This window comes from Uranotaenia lowii, chromosome 1 (assembly GCF_029784155.1).
Source record: "Uranotaenia lowii strain MFRU-FL chromosome 1, ASM2978415v1, whole genome shotgun sequence".
NCBI classification, from domain to species: domain Eukaryota; kingdom Metazoa; phylum Arthropoda; class Insecta; order Diptera; family Culicidae; genus Uranotaenia; species Uranotaenia lowii.
Genome location: NC_073691.1, coordinates 196071127 through 196085275, shown reverse-complemented (window position 1 = coordinate 196085275; position 14149 = coordinate 196071127). Strand labels below are relative to the sequence as shown.

General features: G+C 33.8%; 1 protein-coding gene across 9 annotated transcripts in view; it reads left to right on the top strand.

Annotated features, from left to right (window-relative positions):
• Window positions 1-14149, top strand: part of LOC129742447 (uncharacterized) — a 584572-nt gene that overhangs the window by 440845 nt on the left and 129578 nt on the right. For all 9 annotated transcript variants that reach the window (XM_055734387.1, XM_055734355.1, XM_055734361.1 and 6 more), the window contains exon 5: window positions 10259-10403. In XM_055734387.1, coding sequence (XP_055590362.1) covers window positions 10259-10403 — 145 coding nt within the window. The remainder of the gene's footprint in view (window positions 1-10258; window positions 10404-14149) is intronic.

Sequence of the window (14149 nt, the reverse complement as noted above, 5' to 3'; positions counted from 1 at the left end):
ATTTCCTAACTGAATGAAACTTGAAAAAAGTAGACATAAACGTTTAAAAATGCATTTTAAATGTTTGTGCCGAAATCTGAAATTCAGTCACTGTAGGGGCACCATAGGCACCACCAATCGGAGCAAGATGAGCAATTCCTGCCGTAGAATCTAGCAGCGAATTTAATTTGATGAAGTCAACTGAATTATACACTTCACTTATTTACATCTGACGATTTACCTATTGGTAATGTGTCGGAGAGATAATCAGAAAACTCGAGTTCGATTCCTGGTCGAGGCAATTTTTTTTAGCATTCATGATCAGTTGAAAATTTTTTTTAGAAATTTTCAATTTATTTGAATACAATTTTGCAAATTATTTTTAAACCTTGTGAATTGAGCGCAGAAAGGTGTTTGTGATTGATTTAGAATAACAAATTTGCAAGAATTTGCTAATCTTAAGAAATAACAGTGATTTTTCTAAAAATTACTTTTTTTTCAAATAATTAATTTGTTTTTTGACTTTCTTCTGCATATTTTGTTTGATAACTCTCATATACATTAGACAATCTTAATAAAAATACCTTGAAATAATTTCTTTTAATCTCTTGAATATTTCTTGTCAGAAAATTTCTTAAAAATATCAAAGCTATTCCGAGATTTTTGGATTTTGATTGGTGTTGATTTTAAACACTTACTTCCGTTCACCTTACATAAAAGCGGCTAAATTTTTTTTTCCATATGTAGAAGGATTATACAAATTTGAAATTTCGTGTCTTTTTTTGCATATTTTTTAATAAAAAGCAGTTTCCTCTTGTTACAAATGGAAAAGATCGATTAATCGGAGATCGATCTTCAAGCTCCGATTATTTAGATGGATCGATCCCAGAACCGTTCATCTGAATCGATCTTGCAGATCGATCTTTTCCCGAAGATCGAACAATCCTAGTATGCGAACTGGACCAGAACCTTTAGTTGGGTCAAGCGAAGACAATTGTTCGTAGATATCCTGCTCAGTGAAGCACGGTAAAAGCAAGTTGATATCGTACGATTGAATAGAAGCGATGTAGTTGCTGTCAGAGTCAGTACTAGCTAGACAATATATACTTTGGAAGAAATCAGCGAACATATTAGCCGATTCAGTCGAGTTAGAGACAGTGACTCCATTAAACCTAATGTCTGCAGGAATAGATGCGTTCCGATTTTTTCGATTAAAATGTTTCCAAAATTACGATGGATCACGTTTGAGGTCTTGTTGAAGCTGAGAAATGTGTTGGCGGAAGAGCAGATCGTTCAGGTTTTTGAATTCATTCTCTAGGGATCTCAAATGGCATCTGCGATTTTCAGAACGATTCTTGTTCAAACTTTTACGTGCCTTTCGTAGCTGATTTCATAGCCGTCTTAGATCGGAGTTCCACCACTCGTGCTTTATTGGTTTGAAACTCTTCGGGCGTTTCAAGGGAATGTTTTGTCTTAAAACCGAGTAGAGTTTTTCATAGAAAACATTCAGAGCGGAATCCACATTGTTGGCAGCTTCAAGAGAATTCCAATCTATCGAATTGAGCACAGCAGTAACAAGACCGTAATCGCATTTATTGAAATCGAAATCAAACTCTCCAACAGGTTCTTCCTGATCACACACATGATCGACGATTTCAAGGCATATAGTGTATGGTTTATGATGACGATCCGTAGGAATAATCGAAACAGGAGACTCAAAAAAGTTCAGGTTTTCGGGATTATTTGAAAAAACGAGGTCAAAAACCGCATATTGGCGTTCGGTATACAACAAATTTGATGCATACCTGCAGAAAGAATCCTTTCAGTTAGAGCAATTTCAGCTTCGGACGATGGATTCGACGGTAGTAAATTGTTTACATCGTGGTCAAAGGACCACTGGAGGTGTGGGAGATTATAATCACCGACAACGATGACTGTGTCACGAAGAGAAGCTAAGCTCATGATTTCTTGGACGGCAGTGAAATGGCTTTCATAATTTCGGAGGCTGCTGTTAGGTCGAAGGTATATGCAGCACAGGAATAAAAAATTAGAGCCAGTAATGACATTAACAACGGTTTGTTCCAAATGTTCGCAGTTTTCGATTGTAAGAGAGGATGCAATAAGTTCTTGTTTTACGGCAATCATCACTCCACCTCCTCGTTGAGCATAACTCGTTTCAGAGGTACGATCACAACGGAATATAGTGTAGTTTGCCGTTAGTCCGCTGTTGTGAATGTTTTCATTTAACCAGGTTTCTGTGATCAAAATACAATCATGATCACTTGCGGCAAGGGCGTTGTTAAAAGCAGCGGTTTTGGTGCGCATTCCACCTGCATTCTGGTAGTATAAGGAGAAAGTACGGCGTAAACTCTGATTCGATGATACTATTCGGTTTGCATACGAAGAAACTGGATCTGCGATCGAAGATACAGTGGGGATGGGAATTATTGTGTCGGAGTAATATTACCTTGCAAACCTTAGGAGGAATGCTCCAGATAGGCCCGCAAATTGATGATTATGCAAGCAATTGCATATTTGACAATTGTTAATTTGGCTGTTGAATGAAGACTAAAGTTTCCATCACTGGAGTAACTATAAAAGGACAAGTTAACAAGGAGAATTGTCTTCAAGAGAATAATTATGCTAGGGTTGCCAACCGTCCAGAAAAAGCGAGACATGTCCCGCTTTTTTTGTTAAATATCTCGCTGTCCTGCTTTTTTTCTCAAATGTCCCGCTTTTTTAAAAAAATAATCACTGATTTACATTGAAAAAAATTAAAATCAGCTTAAATTTTAATCGATTCCAATTCAAAATCATTGAAATGTGTTGTTTATTTTCTCAAAGTAAGTAGCATTTTTTTCAACGTTTATAAAGTACGAGACTAGACAACTCGTGTTAATCTTAGCATTTCATTCTGGTACTGTTAAACGATCCTTGAGCTCTTCAACCGTTGCAAATTACTATCGATAATCTTCAAATTGCTTCCAGATAATTAAAATTTCTAATTTTTTACCGGAATCTTAAAAGTTTCTCATGAAATTTTACACTACAATTAAAACATTCTCGAATTTGAGTATGAAGAAAGTATAGAATTCTGGATAAGACAGGAAAATTTAAATGATTTTTTATCGTACAATAAACATTTTCAAGATGAAAACTATTCTGTTTTGAATGTATAAAATAATTGAAGACTTTAATTCTAAAGCTTATATCCATCCTGGTAGATTATCACAAACAGCAGTTGAAAATTATTCAGAAAAATCGGTTCCTTTCTTTCAACTTGCTCTAAACTTCAAAATTTGTCGATTCCAGAGTATCAAGTCTATAAAGATGGAAGTTTTATTGAATATTCAAGTTCTTAAAACAAATTTGAAATATCCAAGTTTTATTCCTTCATGTGATCAACTTTGGCTGAAAGTATACAGTGCAGGTCATAAGTCATTGAAAATGGAGTGCATGCGCACTGTAATTATAACTTTTTACTCTGATGATGTTTTAAGTTCAAATATTCTTTTCCATTCAGATCAACTATCCTTTTCTTATCTTGCGAAAATTGAAGTTATTTTTAATCTGAGGTACAGAAATCCTACAAAAATGGGACTAATTCGACTTTCAACTGCAATATTTCAGAAGTAACGAAACGCCTTTTTTAAATTTCGCAGATTGATTGTTAAAAAAAATTATAAAATGGGATAAGTTCTTGAAAAGTTCTATCGGTTCAATCAAAAGGTACGCGAAGTAAAAAAATGTAGCCTTGAAATGAGAAATGCGATTTTTTTTAGAATTTCAAACGATTTGTGCGAACAACATTTTTTCCACCCATCCACCTAACCAATCAATAAATTTCTGTCGAAAATAAGAATGAAAAAAAGATGGAATGAATGATTGTTTCAAAATTTAAAAATTGAACACCATATTTAAAAAATAAATAAAAGAAACTGAAAAAACTGATTTTCAAGTTTTCGGAAAAAAATATAATTTTCGAATGTCATTCGTTCGAATTTCAATAAAACTAATATTTTATGGATCAAGCCTGATATATTGTACTTCGCGTAACATTTGATCGAGTCGAGAGAATTTTCAAAAATTTAACTCATGAACGTTTCATTTTTCAATAATCATCCCGCAAAAATTTCAATATTAGGCTAGGAATATATCCTGAGATAATGTTTTTTGATTGGTTGAAAGCGGACACAAATTTTGAGAAGCTTCAAATTTCTAGTTATACAAGTTGATCTATCGTTAGTAGAACACCATAAAAGGGGGGCAACATGGTTGTGCAGAATTATTTTTCATCTCTAGCGTTCGTTCTTTGAAAGTTTTTAAACTCCTATACCACAAAGTTTAAAAAAAAACAGAAAGACAGAAAGTCAGAAAGTCAGAAAGACAGAAAGTCAGAATGTCAGAAAGTCAAAAAGTCAGAAAGTCAGGAAGTCAGGAAGTCAGGAAGTCAGAAAGTCAGAAAGTCAGAAAGCAAAAAAGTCAGAAAGTCAGAAAGTCACAAAGTCACAAAGGATTTCAGTCGGAAAGTCAGAAAGTCAGAAAGTCAGAAAGTCAGAAAGTTAGAAATTCAGAATGTCAGAATGTCAGAAAGTCAGAAGGTCAGAAAGTCAGAAGGTCAGAAAGTCAGAAGGTCAGATTGTCAGAAATTCAGAAAGTCAGAAAGTCAGAAAATCTGAAAGTCAGAAAGTCAGAAAGTCTCAAATTCAGAAAGCCAGAAAGTCAGAAAGTCAGAAAGTTAGAAAGTCAGAAAGTCAGAAAGTCAGAAAGTCAGAAAATCAGAAACTCAGAATGTCAGAAAGCTGAAAAGTCGGAAAGTCAGAAAGTCAGAGAGTCAGAAAGTCAGAAAGTCAGAAAGTCAGAAAGTCAGAAAGTCTGAAAGTCAGAAAGTCAGAAAGTCAGAAAGTCAGAAAGTCAGAAAATCAGAAGTTAGAAAGTCAGAAAGTCCGATAGTCAGAAAGTCAGAAAGTCAGAAAGTTAAAAATCCCTTATGGATGTTTTATATTAATAAAGTTTGTTTAACTCAGTTTTGCCAAGTTAAAACATTTGAAAGGTGTTACAGTCGCCATACAATTAAAATGCATAATATCAATCGTCTTGTAAGAATCATCTCAATTTGACTTGTAAAAACCTTAAGATATTCTTTTTGCTAATGGGAAACGATCAAAATGAAAATAAATAGATCAAACACATATTTTCAGCATACTTTTTGATAATAAGATATCTTCGATGTTTATTTAATTTGAACCAAACTTGAGCTTTTTCTAACAAAACAATCAAACCAGGTACAATCATCAAGAACTTGTTCGGCCCACCCTCGTCAATTGTTTTACGATAATGAGACAGTCACAATTTGATAGAAGAAACAAAATCATTCAAAAAAATGTGAACAAAGAAGACACAAAAAGAAAAACAAATCTTGCACCCAGCATCCATTGTACTTTGTTTGTCCACCAGTTTGTCCTTTTGAGATTGAAATCCTTGTCAATTGCTTCCATGTCAGAAAGGCAAAAGAAACTGAAAACAGAGAAGAAAAAAGAAAAATTGAACGACTTCCTGTCCAGCAAAGAGACAAACAATTTTGATTCCTCTCGAAACATACACCAATAAGAAGGGAGAAGAAGGCGAAAAGGGAGTGTTTCTACAGTAGCAGCAGCATAGTTTTCACTGAATCGAATAAAGTGTGAATCGTTGAAGCGCAAAGTGTCCCTTTTCTCGGGTGACTCGAAGGGGAAGTCGGGCAAAGCAAATGAACCTGACCCGGTCTCAAGTGGGAATTGGCAACAATGAACTCCGGTTTCTGTTGCTGCCGGACAAAAACTTGCCCTCCTATAGCTGAGTCGTCTTTGAACAGCCGCCCTCGGGTTAATGGAAGTTTCGTTGTTTGTCGTTGTAACGAGTGACTTTCAGAACAATGCACCAATTTGTAATTTAATTGTGAGTTTGGGCTAGTGCTGAATTTTTTAAAATTGATTTAGGAGTTTTTATTGTTTTCACATTACGAGCCACCACTCTCTGGAGCCACTGTAAAATCTGATAAACAAACATTTACATTTGCTCCACTTGCAAATGAATACGTTCGTTTTTTAGTATTTTGAAGTGGCTCCAGAGAGTAGACTGAAAACTCAACCGGGAACATATTTATTAGCTTATCAACAACTCAAGTGGCTTCATTAATAATTTTTCATAAACGAAAACAAATCTGTTTTACAAGAATAAAAAAAATCTAGGTTACAGAATCAAGCGAAGGCATTGCCCAAATCCAATCTGTAGTATTAAAGATGTTTAACACTTTATGGTTTTCTATCGCCGTGCTCTTCCATTTGGAGTCAAAAACCAATAGTGTGCAATTCTTTGCCATCTTGGAAAGTCGCACCCTGATCTCAATTGGGGCCATGCCAAGAGGCAAACACACTTTCCCAAGTTTTCCTTCAATTTTGGCTCTATCCAAACTACTGAATGCAGCGGCTCCTCGAAGAAATTGAAAGAACAAGACGCCAAAGGTCACAGAAATTCTCCGGTCTCGAGTCTTTGGGGGAAACAAAATACCGAAGATGGTACTGGCTCCATAGAATTTCCATATTGTTCGAATTTCGTGCAATATTTTTGCACACTTGACTCAGCTGCTGCTGGTTTTCCCCCCTTTCGAGAAATGCCAAGGAAGCGAATGTCGTCGATTTCGAGATCGCTGGCATCCTCCGGGGCAGACCATGAAGACCCAGATAAGCAGTATTCAAGAAATTCGAGCATATGGAAGCACCCCAAATTTGCACACAGATGCAAGTATAAATAGTCATATGAAATTTTATTAGATCAGCTGTTCTCCTTGCTTGCTCCTCAAGGGGATCACATAATGGCTAAAGGATAAAGTGGGTTTCGGCTTTCGTAGTGCTTTTCTGTATGGAGATTGAGCAAGAAAAAATGGGGACAGAATTTTCTTGCCATTCAATGAGCCAAGCATTTAAAGGATTTTGAACCTGAAGACTGACCAAAGAATTTGATCAGATTGAGAAGTATTGGAGAAGTACAATTGATGAATGAAAAACTTTTTGGCAATATCATGAATTGTGCAGTTGCGACTTAATCACAATCTAAATTTTAAATTTTATGACTTTCTGATGTTCTTACTTACTGACTATCTAACCATTTGGCTTCCTGATTTTCTCACTTTCCGACTTCTTGACTTTCTGACTTTCTGACTATCTGACGTCCTGAATTTTTTGATTTTTTAACTTTCTGAATTTCTGGATTTTCGACTTTCTTACTTTCTGACTTTCTGATATTCTGACTTTCTAACTTCCTGACTTTCTTGATTTCTGACTTTCTGACATTCTGTTTTTCTGACTTTCTGAATTTCTGACTTTCTGAATTTCTGACTTTCTGACTAAATTACTTTATGACTTTCTGTCTTGCTGAATTTTTGCATTTCTTAAGAACTGACTTTCTGACTTTCAGAATTTCTGGCTTTCCAACTTTCTGATTTTCTGACTTTCTGACTTTCTGACTATCTGACTTTCGGACTTTCTGAATTTCTGACTTTCTGACTTTCGGACTTTCTGACTTTCTGACTTTCTGACATTCTGACTTTCTGACTTTCTGACTTTCCGATTTTTTTACTTTCTGACAATCTGAATTTTGACTTTCTGATTTTCTGACTTTCTGACTCTGACAATCTGACTTTTTCACTTTCTGACTTTCTGACTATCTGACATTCTGAATTTCTGAATTTTTTATTTTATTTCTACCTTCCTGACTTTCTGACATTCTGACCTTTTGACTTTCTGACTTTCTGACCTTCTGACTTCCTGCTTTTCCGACTTTCCAACTATTTGACTTTTTGACTTTCTGACTTTCTGACTCTCTCGCCAAATAAATTTCTGGCTTTCTGACTTTCTGACTTTCTGACTTTCTGTAATGATTTTCGGATTTACTTATTTTCTGACTTTCTGATTTCCATACTTTCAGACTTTCTGACTTTTTGAATTTATGACTTCCCGACTTTCTGACTTTCTGACTTTCTGACTTTCAAACATACTGACTTTCTTACTTTCTGACTTTCTGACTTTCTGACTTTCTGACTTTCTGACTTTCTGACTTTCTGACTTTCTGAATTTCTGACTTTCTGACTTTCTGACTTTCTGACTTTCTGACTTTCTGACTTTCTGACTTTCTGACTTTCTGACTTTCTGACTTTCTGACTTTCTGACTTTCTGACTTTCTGACTTTCTGACTTTCTGACTTTCTGACTTTCTGACTTTCTAACTTTCTGACTTTCTGACTTTCTGACTTTCTGACTTTCTGAATTTTTGACTTTTTGATTTGCTGACTTTCTGCCTTTCTGTCTTTCTGTCGTTTTGACTTCCTGACTTTCTCACTTTCTGACTTTCTGACTTTTTGTCATTCTGATTCTCAGCATTTTTTACCTGAATTAAGCCTTCCTAACTTTCCAACTTTCTGACACTCTGACAATCTGACTTTCGGACTTTCGGACTTTTTGACTTTTTGACTTTCTGACATTTGGCTTTCTAAATTTCTGACTTTCTGACTTTCTAACTTTCTGACTTTATGACTTTCTGACTCTCTGACATTTCGACTTTTTGACTTTCTGACTTTCTGACTTTTTGAGTTTCTGACTTTTTGACTTTCTAACTTTCTGACCATCTGACTTTGTGACGTTCTAGCTTTCTGACTTTTTGAGTTACTGACATTTTGACTTTCTTTCTTTCTGACTTTCTGTTTTTCTGACTTTCTGACTTTTCGACTTTCCAACTTTCTGACTTTCTGACTTTCTGACTTTCTGACTTTCTGACTTTCTGACTTTCTGACTTTCTGACTTTCTGACTTTCTGACTTTCTGACTTTCTGACTTTCTGACTTTCTGACTTTCTGACTTTCTGACTTTTTGACTTTCTGACTTTCTGACTTTCTGACTTGCTGATTTTCTGACTTTCTGACTTTATGACTTTCTGACTTACTGACTTTCTGACTTTCTGACTTTCTGACTTTCTGACTTTCTGACTTTCTGACTTTCTGACTTTCTGACTTTCTGACTTTCTGACTTTCTGACTTTCTGACTTTCTGACTTTCTGACTTTCTGACTTTCTGACTTTCAGACTTTCTGACTTTCTGACTTTCTGACTTTCTGACTTTCTGACTTTCTGACTTTCTGACATTCTGACTTTCTGATTTTCTGACTTTCTGACTTTCTGACTTTCTGACTTTCTGACTTCCTGACTTTCTGACTTTCTGACTTTTTGACTTTCTTACTTTCTGACTTTCTGACTTTCTGACTTTCTGACTTTCTGACTTTCTGACTTTCTGACTTTCTGACTTTCTGACTTTCTGACTTTCTGGCTTTCAGGTTTTTTGACTTTCTGACTTTCTGACTTTATGACTTTCTGACTTTCTGAATTTCTGACTTTCTGACTTTTTGACTTTCTGACTTTCTGACTTTCTGACTTTCTGACTTTCTGACTTTCTGACTTTCTCGCTCTCCAATTTTCTGACTATCTGACTTTCTGACTTTCTGATTTTCTGACTTTCTGACTTTCTGACTTTCTGATTTTCTGACTTACTGACTTTCTGAATTTCTTTTCTTTAAAGTTGGTTTCAATCTTTTGATTTTTGTTTTAAAAGATTTTTCATTTACTTGCATATAACAGCTTTTTTTTCTCTTTCTTAAAAATAAATATAAATTGGAACGCATTTCTTCAGAACGCTTCAGGCACTGGTTTTCATCTGTCATATCTTAGGATGGGGTGGCAAATTTTTATTTCGGTTTGAAAATATGTACAATATAATCCCAGAAACAAACTCAAGCAACATCGCATTCCATGAGGTATCAGTTGGACCACAACAGTGGACGATTTTGCTTCCCGGAGAGCAAACATGAGATGAAAATAGCGTATGATTACCTCGGGTAGAATTTTGTGAACGGGAGCCCAGCGAAAAAAAAACTTACCCCGAAGGTACCATATGTCTTGAATTCCCTGACCTAGAAAGCAGGATGCCGGGGTGCTCTCGGGTTGTGGGTTGTATTTAGACCGTATAAGATGTTTTGGGGCTTTGGATTGTTTGCTTATTTGCAGAATGGAAATTTAATGCAAATATGACATTGGGTGGCTTTTCTATCTGGTTTCATTTCTTTCTGTTAGCATTGCTTTCCTTTTGAGTCTGCATAAGTGGTTTTGATTCGGTTTTGGGAAAGGTTTAAATTTTTTTTTAAACAAATATCGAAATTTTTTACTGAATATTTACTATTAAATATATTTTTTTTTCAGAAAAAGATCCCTATCCGGTGGATGCACTTCCGACGTGCAATCACGCGCTTTCCGTTTGTCAGCAGGAGCGAAAGTGTATAAAACTTTTTGAAGACTTTAAAACGCATTGTAAGGTGCGGGAAAATAAGTGCCGCATGGAGGACAGGTAAGTTGGATTTGAATAAATTATTTGGGACAGTGTGATGGCATCAAAAATTGCTAAAATTAAAGTTTCTTAGCTAGTTAATTCCGGTCTAATTATTCCAAAACCTTGAAACCGCACCGATAAATCCGGCTCAGAGCCAAGGTGTCAGGAGATGAATGAAATGAAAGGACCAACCTATCAATTGATTAACTCCGTTTCTCTATAGCATTCAAAATTGTGGTTACGATAGCCTTCTAACTAACCACATATACGACCAACACGTGGGAAAATCCGAATGGAAATGGCTCGAGCTATTTGATGATTTATTACTGACCGATCGCTCATACATAAAGGGATTATGATCGATATGAATTCAGGATTATTCCATCCCGACCAAACCACTCACTATTTGCTAGACTGTGGCGTGAACGATGATTCTACGAGATTGGATCGGATCCTCGGGTCGATTGAATTAATTTAAATCATCAAACATCAATTGAACTACACATTTAAAGAAAATTTCACCCTAATTCATTAAAATTTTGACAATTTTGACAGTTAATTTTTTCTTTAAATTTTTAACACAAAACAAATATCATCAATAAGCTTAAATGAACCTTTAAACTGATCGCCTTACAACATCAATGGGATCCTTTATTCGAATGTCAGATTAAACGTTTCCGAATTGACTTCATCGAAATTCGGGGAAAATTACAATGAATGCTTTCACTACGAACGCGTGCAGAAGTCCTATCAATTATTTGTTAATAATTGGCCAGCTCTCTATAGTGTGTTCAATTTTGTATCTCATTATAACCGAAAACACTATCGATTGGCCACAAATTCCGTTGCCAGAATACTTGAGCACTCAAACAAGCCCACACACACTAACAAAAGCACAATATCAGCCACCGGCTTACATGCTACCCGGTACATTAATAATCGACACTTAATTCCCGCAAACAGGGTAGTAAATTTTCATAAATTTGGCTCCCACCCGCCGGAAAATCGATTAAATTTTAATCACAAAAACAACCCACCCTGCAGCCACAATTTACCGCAAATCCGACAACATCGAAGCCGTTCCTCCGCGTTGGCTCTCTTCCTGATCTCACTTTCGAGACTTTGTAAGACCCTTTCCGAATGGCTGAAACACACAAACCCACACAGGGGGGTAAACCATTATCGGCTTTAGGGCTCCTACCCTCTTTTCCCCTTGGACAACTTTCAACTCAACTTCGAATCATCCCCCCTTACCAAACTTCGATAGCAACTGTAGATTGAATCGATACGAACCACTCATTTCAATTTGCTCTCATTTTGTAACACGATCCTCGCCATTCATTAAAGCTCCATCGATTTTGGCATGGTGTGGGTGTGTGTGTGTGTGTGTGTGTGTGTGTGTGTAATGTGTGGGCGGCCTTTCCGTCGCGTTTTTTCGGAAAAGCTGAAGAAGAAACCGGAGGGCGAGGGTGCTGCTGCATTGATAGCTTAACCTTTCAGGCAACGAACCAAATTTACATGAAAACACAACAGCACAAAGTTGATCCTGCACCCACGATTAGCCCCACGTTTTCGTCAGTGCGGGTTGAAAACTGGTAACATTTAGCTGATTAGCAGCAGCAGATTTTTTTTTATTGTGAGGATAAGCTAACAAGGGAAAGTTTCCAGCAGCGAATGGCGATAGTTGGAGGTTCACCAGAAAAGAATGAAGGAAAATTGAACCACGCTGCTCATTCATAAAAAAAAAATCCGAAATTGCTGCGGTGCAATGAAATTGGAGATGTCAATCATGTTTGAGAGCAAAAACATTTATAAGGCAATGATCCATTGTGGTCAAATTTAAGAAAAATCAGATGAATAAAGTATTTTCAAATAAAAACGATGAAATTTTTGAGAAGATCAGCAATTTTTGTTCCAAACACTCTACTGAATGAAAAAACAATTGAAACGACAGAAAACAAGAGCTTGGAACTGTTACGATATTTGAGATCTGAAAGAAGACAGAGTGCTTTTTTAAGCTCCTCATAAAAAAAAATTCTAAAAAAAAGACAAAAATGATAAAAAAATGACCAAAATGACAAAAATGACAAAAATGACAGAAATAACAAAATTTACAAAAATAACAAAAATTACAAAAATTACAAAAAATTACAAAAATTACAAAAAATTACAAAAATTTCAAAAATAACAAAAATAACAAAAAATTACAAAAATTACAAAAATAACAAAAATTACAAAAATTACAAAAATTACAAAAATTACAAAAATTACAAAAATTACAAAAATTAAAAATTACAAAAATGACAAAAATTACAAAAATTACAAAAATTACAAAAATTACAAAAATTACAAAAATTACAAAAATTACAAAAATTACAAAAATTACAAAAATTGCAAAAATTACAAAAATTACAAAAATTACAAAAATTACAAAAATTACAAAAATTACAAAAATTACAAAAATTACAAAAATTACAAAAATTACAAAAATTACAAAAATTACAAAAATTACAAAAATTACAAAAATTACAAAAATGACAAAAATTACAAAAATTACAAAAATTTCAAAAATTACAAAAATTACAAAAATTACAAAAATCAAAAAAATTACAAAAATTACAAAAATTACAAAAATTACAAAAATAACAAAAATTACAAAAATTACAAAAATGACAAACATTACAAAAATTACAAAAATAACAAAAATGACAACAATGACAAAAATGACAAAAATGACAAAAATGACAAAAATGACAAAAATGACAAAAATGACAAAAATGACAAAAATGACAAAATAGACAAAAATGACAAAAATGACAAAAATGACAAAAATGACAAAAATGACAAAAATTACAAAAATTACAAAAATTACAAAAATTACAAAAATTACAAAAATTACAAAAATTACAAAAATTACAAAAATTACAAAAATTACAAGAATTACAAAAATTACAAAAATTACAAAAATGACAAAAATTACAAAAATTACAAAAATTACAAAAGTTACAAAAGTTACAAAAATTACAAAAATTACAAAAATGACAAAAATGACAAAAATGACAAAAATGACAAAAATGACAAAAATGACAAAAATGACAAAAATGACAAAAATGACAAAAATGACAAAATTGACAAAAATGACAAAAATGACAAAAATGACAAAAATGACAAAAATGACAAAAATGACAAAAATTACAAAATTGACAAAAATGACAAAATTGACAAAAATGACAAAAATGACAGACATGACAAAAATGACAAAAATGACAAAAATGACAAAAATGACAAAAATGACAAAAATGACAAAAATGACAAAAATGACAAAAATGACAAAAATGACAAAAATGACAAAAATGACAAAAATGACAAAAATGACAAAAATGACAAAAATGACAAAAATGACAAAAATGACAAAAATGACAAAAATGACAAAAATGACAAAAATGACAAAAATGACAAAAATGACAAAAATAACAAAAATAACAAAAATGACAAAAATGACAAAAATGACAAAAATGACAAAAATGACAAAAATGACAAAAATGACTAAAATGACAAAAATGACAAAAATGACAAAAATGACAAAAATGACAAAAATGACAAAAATGACAAAAATGACAAAAATGACAAAAATGACAAAAATGACAAAAATGACAAAAATGACAAAAATGACAAAAATGACAAAAATGACAAAAATGACAAAAATGACAAAAATGACAAAAATGACAAAAATGACAAAAATGACAAAAATGACAAAAATGACA